This window comes from Seriola aureovittata, chromosome 12, assembly GCF_021018895.1.
Source record: "Seriola aureovittata isolate HTS-2021-v1 ecotype China chromosome 12, ASM2101889v1, whole genome shotgun sequence".
NCBI lineage: Eukaryota > Metazoa > Chordata > Actinopteri > Carangiformes > Carangidae > Seriola > Seriola aureovittata.
Genome location: NC_079375.1, coordinates 19,871,939 through 19,886,866, shown reverse-complemented (window position 1 = coordinate 19,886,866; position 14,928 = coordinate 19,871,939). Strand labels below are relative to the sequence as shown.

Genomic DNA, 14,928 nt, shown 5'->3' with positions numbered 1-14,928 from the left:
TAGAAAAACCTCTTACTGTTATCATTTTAAATTATATAATAACATAGAGTTGATGCAATCTCTTTAGAGGCCTTTTTACTATGAGTGATGGGGTCCTACATGAATATACTATTTTCTACCAAAGTCTTTCACATGAAAGATTTCTGTTCTCACTTTTTTGAGGTGGGCGGGACTTAGTTAGAAAAAGGTGATGTCACATAATCCTGAGAACCAATCAGGATATAGCAACATTTGAATCAGATGACAGTTGATGGGTCAAGTTACCGTTGATCAAATCTGGTCAAACCACACCCACACAGCCCTGAGTGTGATGCAACTCTGCATAAATACAAAAGACAACGTCAGCTGGTGAGGTACAGTGTATTTACCTCTTGTTTTATTTTTATGTAATATATTTATGTTAAAATGTAGGGTAACATTAGCAGAAGTGATGAATGTGCAAACTCAGTGATGTCATGGTTACACAGCTCAAGACATCAAAAGTTTGCTAACTAACGCTAGTTAAAATTAGCCACCAGAAGCTTCTGGTCATACCAGACCAATGACGCTGCAGCAGCAAAAGATTCAAGTATATTGAATTGAGCAAGGATGCATTTCATTGCTCATGAATTCAACCTTTAAACTGTGAGAGGAACAATGTGCTATATCTCACATATCACATACCTGACCTAGGAAATGTTGATTTTTTCTTTTTAAACTAATTGATGCTTGTTGAACAGTTAATATTTAATGTTATAGAGAAAAACTGAAGATTGAAATGAAAGTGTTCTGGGGATTTAAAAATAGTTTTGTATATTTAAATTGTATAGGAGTTTCTTTAAAAACACAAGACAGCAGGAATCATGCTGAAAAAGCGAGTCAGTTCAAAGAGAGTAAATTCAGGCTTGACCTGATTCTATGCACCCTGTTATCTCCCTTAAAATGTCAAGTACCTGAATACGCTGATCAGGGCATGAAAGTACTTATATATATTATGTCCTTGAGTCCCTGAGATTAGAATTTCCATTTTAGGCGAAAAGCCTTTGGAAAGCCAAATATCACATGCTGAGTGTAGAAAACTGGAAAGGTTACTGAGCCTTATCTGCAATTATGCAAAAACACAGAGATTGGCCGAACCCATGTTCATTGGTACAAAGGGAATCTACAATGCCTTGATGTTGCTTACAGCATTCTCCTGTTAGATGCAGATGTGTAGCATACAGCACATCCTAGAGGAGAATATAGGCAAGAACAGCTGACTATACACTACTCACACCTTGTCACGTTTTGAATTATGAATACAGTCAATTAAACTTTAAATCCCCCCATAGTAAAAAGATAAAGAAAGCTAATTAACAAGTATTTTTTTTAAATTAGGTTTTAATGCAAGAGCTTCTCATTTGCACATAAAATATAGAGGAGTAGATCCAGATAAAATCAAACTGGTTTCATTAGATCCAAGGCTTTGTGTGTTAGATCTTAACAATAAAAGTGCTCAAATTTCCTCCAACACTACAAGTAAATACCAAGAAATCTGTACAGCTTCATTCTCTTTGACCCTCCTCTTCTATCAGCTTCACTGACATGGAGCTGCTAAGATGTTGACAACTCCACTTCTGCACTCATTGTGTCAACTGTTTCATTTCCAGAGGGATTTTTTTTATTTTTTTATTTAGAGGAAGAAAGACTTGGGACAAGAAACAAAAATTTTGGTACATGGGTCACATGAAGATACCTGCTCTCTTATCTTTTCATCAGCACATGGGAATATAAATAGTTCAGTTTAAAAATAATGGCTTTCATCTTCAATTACGCCCCTGAATATTCAATATGAGAGCAATGGTGCCCCCTTGTGTAAAATATAATTAATAGTCCGGTGATGATGTACATACAAGACAGATTCTAATAAAAATCTACATATACAGATAACAGAGGTTGTGCATTGCTTAAAACAGACGGTATTTTACCTGTGCAGTGTGATCACCTCTATGTCAGGTTCTGAGGTACAGCAGGTTATCTGAACATTTTTATTCCACACTCATGCATTTTCCTCTGCAGCGAACTTATATCGATTCTCTCCCCGAAGTGAAGGGCATTCTCTCTGTCCATCTATAGCCTGTCCTGCTCTTCAGACAGACTGCAGCTCTATCCTCCGCTGTCAGAGCTCTGGGCGTGCTGCACTGCCCTGGGCTCAATCAGGTGGTCGTAGGACAGTGCTGTCATAACCTGCAAAAATGTACAGCGTGATATGGCTTCAGAGAATAGACAGCACCAAGTAATAAGTAGAGGCTATCAAAGATATGCTGAGTTAAGGGTTTTACAGGGAATTACACCCCATAGCTACAGTTTTTCAGTTTGGGTATCTGGAAAAGAAAATGTTTTCTTAATCCACAGCTTTGGGATTCAAATGGAGAAGGTACACTGAGGGGGAAGAGTCAATTCCAGCTCCTTGAAAATATAAAAATTAAAGCAATAATAAAACCTTTGTTTGGAAATACACTCATTTGCTTTCTTGTTGAGAGTTAGATGAGAAGATTGATACCACTCTCATGCCTCGGCAGTAAATATAAAGCTCTCACTCAGTAGGATAGCTCATCTTAGCAGGAACTGAATGTACCCCAACACATAACCCACGTAAAACCACAAATTGTCATTTTTATGTTGACTTTTGTAAGCATAAAACAAAATATTACTTGTTATCTACTGAGCTTTAGAGGTACTGGAAGGCGTATTTTAAATATGAATCTACAGACAGTAGACAATTAGCTTAGCTTAAAGACTCAAAACAGAGTGAAATAGAACAAAGCTAACTAATTAAATATGATTAAAAATAAACAAATAAATAATAAAAATAATAACTAATTAAATTCTTTTGTTTTGGAACAGTCGCAACAAATTAAATATGAAGTGTTTTATTAGTGAGCTAAAGATTGTTTCCAGTCTTTGTGCTAAAAGTTAAGCTAACTGGTAAGCTAACCAGCAGCTGGATGTAGCTTTATATACAGTTTATATCAAACTATTACTGTAAGTTTTAAATTAAATTGTGGATATTTAGGTTGGTGTGTAGGAGTTACTTTAAGAACACAACACAACAAGATGCCCCCCCCCCCCCCACACACACACACACACACACACACACAAGCAAACCAACTGCTGCAGCAGTGTAATTTTTAGCGGAGTGGTATCAATCTTCTCGTTCAACCCACTGCAAGAAAGCAAATGAGCATATTTCCCAAAATGTACTATTCCTTCAATTCAACATGTTACCACTTTTCTATCTGATTGATGCAATTAAATGTCCAAAGGAGCAGTGTTCTGCTTACTGTGATCATGATGAGGAGAGCTAGCATCATGCCCAGCATTATGTACAAGTTATTGGTCAGTCCTCCAGCCCACAGAGGACCCAAGATGGTGGCCAGGCCCCCAATGGAGCGTCTGACACCTTGGCTGAATCCTTTAGGAGACACATCACCAAGAATTACAGGTTAATTATTTCATGTACAAGCATTAAAATATGGCTCTTTGCATCACATATACGCTGAGCAGCAACCTGTTGTTTTAATAGGCTACGTTTAATCAAGCAAACAGCGCCAAGGTAAAATGAGCCAACCTTGTGTTTTCTCTGCAGTGACTTTGGAGAACAGAGACACCTGAGACACGGCCACGAAAGGAAGCCCAAGCAGCTGCAGAAACACCCCGATGATGAAGGCTGTCAGCTCCCATCCATAACCACCTGGCAGGGATGGAAAGATAATACCACAGTATGACTGAATTACAATGTATGTTTGCCCACAAATTATATATATTATACATATAAAATTACATTTACAGGCTGTAATCATACACCACCTCTCACATATTTATAATGAATATATTTTGTAGCCCTCACAGCTATTAAATCATAATATTTTGTTGCTTTTTATTCCTGATAAGTAGTGATAATGATTAAAAGTGTGTGACAGATCATACTTCAGTTGTCCAGCCCCTCTTCTCTCAGTTTTTAAGTTCCTTCCACAAATGGGTTGGCACCACCAGAGATGGCTCTATCTGTAAATGAAACCACTGCCAAGCTGGCAGCCACTACATTTTTGTTCTCTGCTGCTTTGCATCATGCACATGTTTGTGTGAATTTGTGCCCACTCAAACTGTTGGATGTTCCTGCATAAGCTAAAAGTCTATAATCTTACAATCAAAATTCATTTCACCCAGTCAAACATGTTTCTTTCTAAAGGAAAATAATTCACTTTTCTTCAGGTGTCTGCATTGTAGTTTCTATTTCTTTGTCTGGTTGATTTAACTGTAATTGTAAAAAAAAAAAAAAAAAAAAAAAAAGCAAACATGTAGGATATGCTTTAACAAATAGCATTTTTGACTAATTAGATTACTGTAATCCTTTTATATGTACTGAGGCACTCCCCAGCTCCAGCACCTGTTACTTATAATCAGAGCGATAAACGTGACGAGCTGCAACAGACGTAGGCCAACATGACCGTACAGGATCCAGTTTGCCTGTATGATCTCCTGCTGGCCTGCCAGAGCCTGAATGATATCATTTACAGAGCACATTCAATTCAGTCAGTGTGTAACCCAATATGGCTCCGCCGTGCTCTACACATCCGTAGCACAGAAAGGATTTGGCACAGTGTACGAGCCATTTTTGAGTCTGTCTGTGCCTTTGCATGTGTGTCTGGGCGTGTTTGCATGTTTTCCTGGACAAGTAAGCACCTCGAGGGTTGCAGAGGAAGATGAGGCACCAGATACAGGCGGTGCAACAGATGACCAGGCCCACGGCCAGAACTACTCGGTCCGCCACCTTCCTGCTCAGCCAGCGCACAAAGAAGAAGCCCAGGATGACCTCCACCCCACACAGGCTGTACATCAGGCTGTTGCCCAGCTCACCGAAGCTGAAGTAGCGCTGCGTCATAGGAGTCACCATGGTCTGGGGATTTTTAGAAAGATTTCACAAGGTCAGTCAGTTAGATGAAGTGATTCAGTCAGAGGTAAAGGTGGAGAGTCTTATTAGAGCTGAAACAAGCACCTTTTAAGTCCTTCAAAGGCTTCATTCAGTCCAGATCAAAAGGAGTGTTCTGTTTTGATATTAAAATGATTAGAATCCAGGTCAGCACTGTGTGACTATTCAGTCACCACAATTTAATGAGGAGAGAAAAAGCCTCTTCATTTTTCAACATAGGGATTGATTATGTTCACTTGTTACATTCGTTTTACTTTGAGCATGAAGCGATACTTGATTATTTTCTCAAAGTAGCAGCACAGGTCTTTCCAGGTAAGGCTCAGATGGATGCAGTGTGGATGAAACCCTGGGTAAAATACTGTGACATTGTGTGAAATGTTTGGAAACTCGGGCTGATGGATCTCAACGGTAACTGCTCTCACCTCCAGCGCTGTCTGATTGAAGAGAGTGATGAACTGAGCCGTGAGGAGAACAACCACCTCCTCTCTCAGGAACTCTGCAGAGTGAGAGACAGAGCGATATACTGAAAAACCAGAGACGCCGAAGAGAAAACCATAAAACAAGCTCAAGTGGTAACATGAAATTGAAAGTTTCGACTGGCAAGGTTTGTCGAGATAAAGAAGTTTAAAGAGAAAAGAAAACTTGGACTATCTGAAAGTAATCTTTAGGCTGAAAGAGGCAGGCGTAACGAATCCTGGCTGGTTGGTCATGTTGATCCTCTAGTCCAATAAACTGTATTTCTTTTCAAGAGATAAGTGTGATTTCTTTTTTTCTTATATCCAAAACGATAACACAAGAAAAAATGTATTTTTATAAATTCCAGATTTTGACACCAGCTTTTCCTGGAACGCAGACTCCCTTATGGACTTGGAGAGGAGGGAAATGAGCTGGGCTCGCTGCTAAATTTGGACATACGTGCCAGATGGCTGGAAGAATGGCTTGATATTACAGTGTGTGATCTACTATGGTTGAGTTTCCTCTGTTTAGTGTTTGCAGTATTATTTCACATGAATTAGTTTTTGTATACTTTTGCATGTGTATGTGCACATATACGTATACAGTATGTTTGTAGGTAAATGTGTGTTAATAGGGCTCCTCAGGTTCATTTCCATAAAGTTGAGAGACTTATTAAAAACAAAAAAGCAACGCAGCAGAGATCAAGATACCCTGACTGAGTCACTAGTGTGAGTCTACATCCCAAAACAGAATTGTCCAATTATTCCTTTAAACTGTTTTTTATTATTTATATACTGCTTATTAATTGTAAATATGGAAGGTTACAATAACGTGATACCGATGCAAGTGAAAGTATGTTTGCATACATGTGCACAGGGGATTTGCACATGTGTAGAAATACTGACCCAGTTCAGACTTAATGCTTTGGCAACAAATAGTATGACTTTCCCTTATCTTGCCAATACACTCAATATTCATTGAAAAAGAAAGACAGTTGTATAATTTTCCTTTTTCCAAAGGCAAAACTTCATACAGGTTTTAATTTTGTTGATCTTTTCTCCACGACCCGAACCAGAAAAACAAGACTTGATGGAAGAAAGTGAAAGATCTGTCCAAGTTTCAAAGGTTCCTCACTAATGCACAAAAAGTCAGGGAAGATCAATAATTCACAAGAGCCAATACCAGACATGCTGTAACAGCTAACAGACTCTCATATAGTATATGCTAGAGCTGCAGATGTTCTCCAGTTTTGCAGATTTTCTTTAAAACAAAATGGAATCAATAAGACGAATGTTGGCCACATTAACAATTCTGCCTCCATTTCATCCACAGGTCAACCACAGCAAGCCAGTCAATAAAAAAGGAAGTCTGCTATCCATCCCTTTGCCACATCGTCAAAGAGGGAGAGAATCGATGCAGCAGTTTGACACACACACATGCACACACACACACACACACACACACACACACACACACACACACACACACACACACACACACACACACTCATACTGAGACACACTTTCCATTCTCCAGTTCTCTCTTGAGGAATTCTGCATGGCACGTCAGATCAGATTCCCTGTGTATTGATTGGTCTTGTGTTTTTGTTTCTGGTTTATGTCCGAGTGTGTATGTGTGTGTATTATATATGATGTCAGGTGTCCTATTGGATTAGTGTTATAGTAAGTTTACATAGGTTACAAGCAGTGAGTGGTTACCACTATCGATTAACTTCTTCTGTACTTTCTTAGTCTCTCTCTCTCTCAGCATGTGTGTGTGTGTGTGTGTGTGTGTGTGTTTGCAAGAAAATCAATAGAGCAGATAAGAGACATGTGCACCGGCAGTGACACGTCTTCCTACCTGAACCCCACAAACAGGGCTGAGGAAAACTGACAGTCATTGCTGAGGACAGGCGTGTCAAACCTGCTCGCTCACCTCTGCTGGCGCTGAAGTTTCTGAAGGGGTTCGAGACCGTGGAGGAGCCATGGATGGGCTCCGTCTCAGACGAGGTGGAGATCTCCAATTGGTTGGAGCTGACAGCTCTGTAAGTGTGCACCGGCTCCTCATCGGAACCCATCAGCGGCACCTCCTCCTGATCGTCCTCCTCCCGTTTCATCTCCACCATCACGGCTCCACCCTCTGAGCTGATGGGTGGTACATCCCAATACATAGCCAGGACAACGCACTGGAGCAGCATCCACAACAGGCACATGAAGATCTGAGAGTGTGGAGGATACAGACAAGAATATTTTAGAATTTAACATCAAAAAATGCTCTTTTCCTGACATCAGAATCCTAGAAAACTATCAGGAGAGATGAAGTATTTGATATACGGAGGACAATGTTAAAAAATAAATCAACCCGGAACAGTTAAATCAAGAGACATGCAGTGTCAAATTATGTGGGAGAATGGAAGAAGGCGTAGAGAAGCTTTGTTATTTCTCATTTAAGCTAAATCCATGCTACAGGTGTTTTATTCAGAGACCCATGAGATGGAAATAGATCGATATGAGTTGTTACGAGCCTGAGTATTGCTGCAGGTGTTTTGTATTCTTACTCAGAGGAGAACAAAAACTACATGTGAGGCAGCAGGAGTGCAGAATGCTCAGCGACTATTTCTGTAGATTGTTTCTGTATTCATGAGGCTTTTGTAGAACCTTAGATTACTGATTATGTGGATGCTGTTACCCCAGGAGACGTATACTTGTTCACAACAAAGGGCCCCAGTTTGAAATCACACAGCCGCAGGAACAGGTTGAACGCCGGCCCTGGAGAGACAGGAGGAAGCACTTTAAAGAGGAGATGGAATAAAAACAGAGGATGTGTGGAGACAGTATAGCCTCAACCTTGGTGATTTTATTGAATGTCTTCTTCTCACAGTTGAAACTGCACATCAAAGAAGACATCACAAAATCTCACTCTGTCTGATATTTCTCAGAGGACAGAGGAGGTGGAGAGAGTTGAGATGACACCTCTCTCTGCGGTAAGATGAAGGGTGGGTGTGTGTGTGTGTGGGGGGGGGGGGGGGGGTGGAGGGGGGACTGACCGACAAGGAGGCCAGCTTGTCGACAGGCCATGATGGCAGCGAAGATACTGGCACGCTCCTCTGGCCGAGTGCTCTGAGTTAGGAAACCAAAGATGGAGGAGCCTGCTCCTGCGCCGACACCTGAGAGATGAACAGCATCCTTCTGTTACATGGTCACAATGTCTACATGTTGCTGGTACAGTACATGCTCAGGGTGTTCATTACATGTATGTGTGTGTGTGTCACCTGCTACAAGTCGACTCCATAACAACAGCCACTTTGAATATCCAATAAAGTACATGAAGTTACCTGAGAAATGAAAAATAGAAATGAAAAAAATGCATCTCCATTTCAGACAAATGCTCGACTTGAATGTTAGTTTTAGCCATGCTAGCAGCAGCATAGCTAAAATGTAAAACTGTCTTGGGTGAATTGCCATGACATTTTGTACAGACATTCATGGTGCCCAGAGGATGAATCCTAATGACTCTGGTTCACCAGCAGATTAACATTTATGTTATCATAAATGTAACATTATAACAGTAAGTAACATTTATATATCCATCCAAAAGCCTGTCAGTATATGTTGATATTATATACAGTGGGTCTAAAAGTCTGAGACCACTTTCCAAGAATGGGAAGATTAAAATAAATAAGAAATGAATAAGAAAACATAATCATTTTTATATGTATGTTGTTTCAATACATTTGCAAATAAAGCCTAGACTAAATATATATTGTTAACATATATACTTGTAACATGTTATAGGCCAACCATATAAAAGTTAATCAGATATTTTTAATAAATGTGCATGTACAAATTGTACTATGGGTGTTTCATATACGTTATAAACGTATATCTTCATATTTCCAGAGGATGCATACATGTGATAATAATCTATCCCCTTATAGGTAACGTATGTGGCAACATCACTCCTGATATAGAGACATATATGTAAAATATTACATTTCTGTGTGGGCAGCGTTTTGTCTGAATGACTAATCTGCATTACAACCAACATAATGAACTCAGATGATCCCCATAATGCATTGTAAAGAGCAGTCTATAATTTGTGTTCACAAACTGAGAGGTAACTTCCATCATACACTGCGCAGACAGTGTGAAAAAGGAACTAATTAAAAGGACTGACCTAAGACCTGAATTTTTTGAGTCTGTTATCTGAGGCACTTTATAGTCCTCTACATGGAATTCACAGTGTTGTGTGTGGTGAATAGTAAATGAGTGAATGGTTTCAGACAGAAACCAAATAAGAGCTACAGAATATCTCTCAACAACTGAAAACATACGCTAAATCTCTGTCATGTGATCTGACATCTGGTGTGACTACTCACCGGCAATCTCAAAAAGATTAGAAAAAAGAATGATGGACTTTGTGGTTTTGCACCGGTCTGACCAGAACCCAAAAAGCGGGCCTGTGAGCAGCCCGCTCAGACTGAAAGCAGACAGACCCAGACCCAGGAAATAAGGAGGGGCCTCCAAAATCTGCAGGTACCTCCATATTGTAGGCAGAATGACGGCTGAGACCACCAGAGACAAACGATGAAGGACGAGCACAGAGGAAAAGGAGGGAGATGTGTAAATGACAAGCTTCGTTTACACACAGCAAAATATATTTGAATTACATCAGATGCCATATCCTCAGTGATGTGAGCATACAGCCAAAATGCCAAGCACATTTTTATATTTCCAGTCAGCTTTAATGAGACCATTATCACGTCTTCAAGTCTATAAAGCTGTCATAATGAACTTACCATACTCAATGCCGCTCAGCATGAATATCAGTCCAATGGTAAGAAAAGTTAGATTCCTCTTTTGGTGATTATCCATTGTGCTCAGTGGCTTACTGCCTTTTATACACCAACCTCTGACTGCACATGTTGTTCAGAAATGTTGTTCAGAGACTTAATCAGATAACAGGAGACACTGTGTATCCAATTACCACTGCTGGCCCGGATAATCAGAGGAATTTGTTGCACCATTGTACAAGACAATTTCAGAAACTCACACAGATAGTAAACAGAGATCATATAAAGCTTCTGCAAGAGAAGAGGCTCAGCAGGGGTGAGACCTGAAACGCAGGTCAGAACACATCAAGTCAGCGTTGGAGAAAGTGCAGTCCAGTTTGAAATGAGTAGTCCGTTTCCATTAGGCATTTATGTTAAGGATGAAATTCTGTTTGAGACACGTCCACGGTGCGGCACCATGCAGTGAGCATCACGGACAAGGCAATGTCTCGGGTTACTAGGTGAGGTAAAGTACACTGAGCTTTATACATTTTTAATCTTGTTTTCTTCAGTTTCATCAAAAGCACTTGGTTCTCCTACAACCCTGTGAAGAAAAGTGCAAGGCCTGTATCTTCCCTTTTGTACGTTACAGATATGAATAACTTTGCTGTTTTTGCAACCAAAAAAAAAAAGAGAGAGTGAGAGAGAGAGAGACGCCTTTTGCCAGTTCACAAACACAATAAATCAAATATAGTCATAAAGCTATAGAGGTAATAAAATATATCAGATAAACCATGATAACATTTGCCAGAATATGGGGCTTTAACACCAGAGTGTGTGATAAGAGAGAATATTCAAAATAACACTCTATTGTATTCAATACTGAATATATTAGGTATGACATTGCTGTCTGTTATATTGAATGGTTGGCTCCATTTCCAAGCTGCTGTGCTGTTCCTAGCCTTAGGCTTGTTATATTAAACAGAACTGTCACCGAGTTAATACCTCCATATGTTTTTCCTGCAACCCATGAATAATACAAGGAGTTTCGATTGTTTGAATAACAGATATAAACTTGCTCAGTATGTTGCACTCACACACTCACAAGGTGTCGGGACAATCTGACAGGCCTCAAGCTCAACAGCCCAACGGGATAATGAGATGTCGCAGGACACATGTTTTTGGGTCAGTATTTTTTCTGAATGTGTGCGTTATTATATGGTTGATCTGACTTACAGTTGCCACTTTATGCCTCCTCCTTCTTGTCCTGCTCTCTGCCCGTCCTTCAAGCTGACTTAGTTTCAATCTGTGCAAAAAGTTAATAATCAAGAAGTGACTCAGGTTTTCCATGACAAACTGCTGCATGCAGCTGAGCCTCACGGCCCCACTGAGAGGCTATTAGCATCCTACCTGCCTTACCTGTGGTGGTTTCTATAGAAACACACATGAGAGTGGAAGGTGTTGTTGCACTCACCTTTGAGCCTTGGTAAACACCAGGGAGTTCCCTGGTGAATAAACTGCAATCTAGTCCTCTCAGTCAGTCACTGCGCTGCACTGGAGCCTGTTGAAGACACGGGATGATCTGTGAGTTGTTGACAGACATTTGACTTTCAGATAGAGAGGAGCTTGTTAGGTGGCTTCACTTACTTGGAGCTAGGAGGTGGCAGCGATAGGAGTGGGCATGTTCTTGAGCACAGCTTCTCCCCGGAGGTCGTTCAGCATCCCCATTAACATCAACCTGCAGGGTGCTCGTAGGCGGCAGACACGGTAAGAGAGGACAATCGACAGAGCCAGGCAGCGAGGCTTTGAAAACAGTGTTGGGAGTTCATTATGAAGGAAACACACTAGTGAAGTTTAACTCTTCAACTCTTGGGCAAATATGAGTATGTATGATTATACTTACATTATTTGTTAGTGGTGTAAAAAGAGAGGGGGAGAGTTAAGTAGTTAAATATGCAAAATGCATAGAGCTCACAGCTTTGTATTGATTAAAATTCAATCAATATTCCATCGATTCTACACATAAAGTTAAATGTACTTGTCATGGAAACTACTATTAGTCTGTAAACACTTCTTCTGTGGCCCTGGAGAAAGTTTCCAAGAAAATAATCCTTGTTGAAGGTACCTTGTGGAGTTTTTGTCTACTAGCTATTACCAGTGGCTTTGGTTTTGTTTGGATCACAGTGGTGACATAATACACCATCTATCTGCTGGTTTCACGCTTTCCTGCTGATTGACATTTGGCGGACATGCACCCGTCTGTTAACAAAGACAGTGAAGAGGAAGATCACTAGTAAGTAAGCATGGATTTATACCATACAGGCTTACTTCCTCCTCTCTCAGCCTTCTCTCTGGAGCTCTAGTAACAACAGGTCAATGAGAAGAGAGGTTCTGAGCCTCTCTTCTGATTGGCTGACTGTTTTCTGAGTGACCACATAAAAATATAGCAGATTTCAGGTAAACAGTAAGGCTGTGTCCAAAGTGCTGTATGAACATATAGTGACTATTATTATACCCTATATAGTAGTACTACTATACTCGTAGTATCCAAAATGCAAAAAGTAGTGTACAACCGATGGTCACTAACCAAGCAATATACATATACCATCATGTATAGAAGTTTCGCTGGAAGACAGAAAAACTGTGCGGAGAAAATGATCCATATAGTGTCCGAAAGTGTTTTTCATTTTACCGATGAGCTCAACATACAGTCCTCTACATTGAACTCCCTGGAGAGTGAGTAGGGAGGAGTGAATGACCGAGTGATTTCGGACACAACCTAAGAGAGATCAAATCCTGTAAGGTTTGATGGTGGCTCTGGGTGGGCGGGGCTTGTTACAGGAGTCCTGGCGGCTCATTTTGAGGCTCAGTTTCTGATTACAGGCTGTGTGCATTTCCCTGTGGACTGAGTGATACTTTCACAGTATTAATATAGAACCTAAATCAAAAGAGACATGGAAATCTCACTTTATACTATATAGGAGCTTTAAATTTTAAGTGAAATTTCTCATATTTAAAAAAGAAAAAAGAAAAAAAAGCCTGTGTTATGACATGGGACAGGATATCTTGGCCTTGATTTTGATTTCTCACAAGCCACATGGAAGTACAATACTAGACCGACGGTGAAGTGTATATCGTCACTGAACAGATTTCTGTTTATAGCTAGGAAATGCAGATAAAGCACTAGTTTTGACTGGTTAAATTTTTATGAGCTCTCTGTTGTGCAAACCTGAGTAAAAAGAGGAAATCCTAGGGGAAGATTTTTTTTTTTTTAAGTATTATATGGACACACAGGCAGCATCCAGTTTAAACTTGCTAATAAATCTCAATCTTTGTACTAGATCTTAAGTGTTTTCAATTTCAAAAATATAAATCTAACTAAATCTGTTTTGCATTTTCTCCCTGAAGAGGAATCATGTTGTTTGAAATAACAGAAAATGAATCAAATCAACTCAAGAGTCGAAGATGAAATTTGTTGCTGCATTGAATCAAGAATTAAATCTGAATCGCTGCTGGATTCAATCATTACATCCCTGGTGGCCGTGCATGTATTCATATGTGTGTGCATGTCTCCCCATGTGTTTGTGTATTTGTATGAGACACACAGGGATGGCTTCCACGCCACAGCAGGGCAGGAGCACGAGTGGATCAGAGGGGTGAATGGACGGGGAGGACAGCGAGCTCGGTCCCAGATGTCGGTGTCGAGTGTTGGGGAGGACAGAGCCATCCTGCTGGGCTTCACCATGATGGCCTTCTCTGTGCTCATGTTCTTTGTGGTTGGCATCACTATGGTCAAACCCTTTGTTAAAAGGTACACTGCTTGGTGATGCTAACAGACAGTACTACAACTTGTAAATGTTTGTTTAACAACAACATAAATTTTATTACATAGTTGTTTACTCATGCAAACCTTCCAGGATGATGGAAGTACATTTAGGGCTGCAACTATAAACTACTTTAATTATCAATTTATCAGGTGATTATATTTTTGACGAATTGATAAATTCTTGAATTAAAATTGTCATAGACACAGTCCATTTATATTCCAAGCTGGAACCAGTAAGGTTTTTTTTGCATTTTTGCATGATAAATGACTAATTGATTAACGAATAATTGATTTTCAAAACTGTGTCAGTTCATTTTCTGTTCTTTTCTAATAATAATTTATTGCAAAGTCAGTTTGAGAAATTTCTCCGTAGATCAACAAGGAAACTTTCCTTAAACATCAACAGAGTTATGGAAGACCATTGCCACAAAGTAAAAATGAAAATTTAGACCTAATAAAATAAAAACATTTGTGGCAAGTCAAAATAAGGAGATAATAACTATCCCACGGATAAGAGATCTCATCAGAAACAATTAGTGCATTTGTGGTTTGAGTTTACAGGTGTTGGGGATGAGAAGGTTGGGAGCTGGGTAAACTCTGAACCTTCCTGCCTCTTGTCTTCCAGTAACTGGGTGGAGGAGGCCAGTTGTGTGCTGGTGCAGGCTGACATCCTGAAAGATTGGGTGGACTGCAGAGGTGTGAGCACAGTACCATGCCTCAGGGTGATGGTTAACCTCACAGGCTCCAACCAAAGTGCTTTTCTACACTTTGATGAAGAATCGGTCCTTCTCGCTCCTGAGGTAGGGATTTATTGCAGTAAAATCCAGCTTTTAAGGCTCACCTTTTATTTTTATGAGACTCAGGCTTGGATCTGCTTGGCACCAGATGTGGCTTGTCGAGAGCCAGGAAGGAATACTCAAGACC

General features: G+C 40.1%; 2 protein-coding genes across 5 annotated transcripts in view; one reads left to right on the top strand and one right to left on the bottom strand.

The window, feature by feature from the left end:
- Positions 1-341: 341 nt before the first annotated feature.
- On the bottom strand, positions 342-11,946 carry mfsd8l2 (major facilitator superfamily domain containing 8-like 2). Of its 2 annotated transcripts, XM_056391000.1 has the most exons (13): positions 11,826-11,946; positions 11,653-11,739; positions 11,415-11,484; positions 9,786-9,971; positions 8,679-8,741; positions 8,454-8,573; positions 8,096-8,175; positions 7,343-7,625; positions 5,374-5,447; positions 4,705-4,918; positions 3,590-3,712; positions 3,303-3,433; positions 342-2,205 (listed from the first exon to the last, which is right to left on the bottom strand). In XM_056391000.1, the coding sequence occupies exons 5-13, from the start codon at positions 8,731-8,733 to the stop codon at positions 2,125-2,127; spliced, it is 1,161 nt and encodes a 386-aa protein (XP_056246975.1). In that variant the 5' UTR covers positions 8,734-8,741; positions 9,786-9,971; positions 11,415-11,484; positions 11,653-11,739; positions 11,826-11,946; the 3' UTR covers positions 342-2,124. The 2 variants fall into 2 exon arrangements, with proteins under 2 accessions (XP_056246975.1, XP_056246974.1); XM_056390999.1 differs by lacking the exons at positions 11,415-11,484; positions 11,653-11,739; positions 11,826-11,946 and adding an exon at positions 10,206-10,785.
- Positions 11,282-14,928, top strand: part of kcnmb3 (potassium calcium-activated channel subfamily M regulatory beta subunit 3) — a 9,047-nt gene continuing 5,400 nt past the window's right edge. The window contains exons 1-3 of one of the 3 annotated variants that reach the window (XM_056391002.1): positions 11,282-11,363; positions 13,786-13,989; positions 14,630-14,804. In XM_056391002.1, coding sequence (XP_056246977.1) covers positions 11,335-11,363; positions 13,786-13,989; positions 14,630-14,804 — 408 coding nt within the window. In that variant the 5' untranslated portion in view covers positions 11,282-11,334. Of the gene's footprint in view, positions 11,364-11,810; positions 11,946-13,615; positions 13,990-14,629; positions 14,805-14,928 lie in introns of those variants that run through there. The other 2 variants (XM_056391003.1, XM_056391001.1) reach the window with 2 other exon arrangements.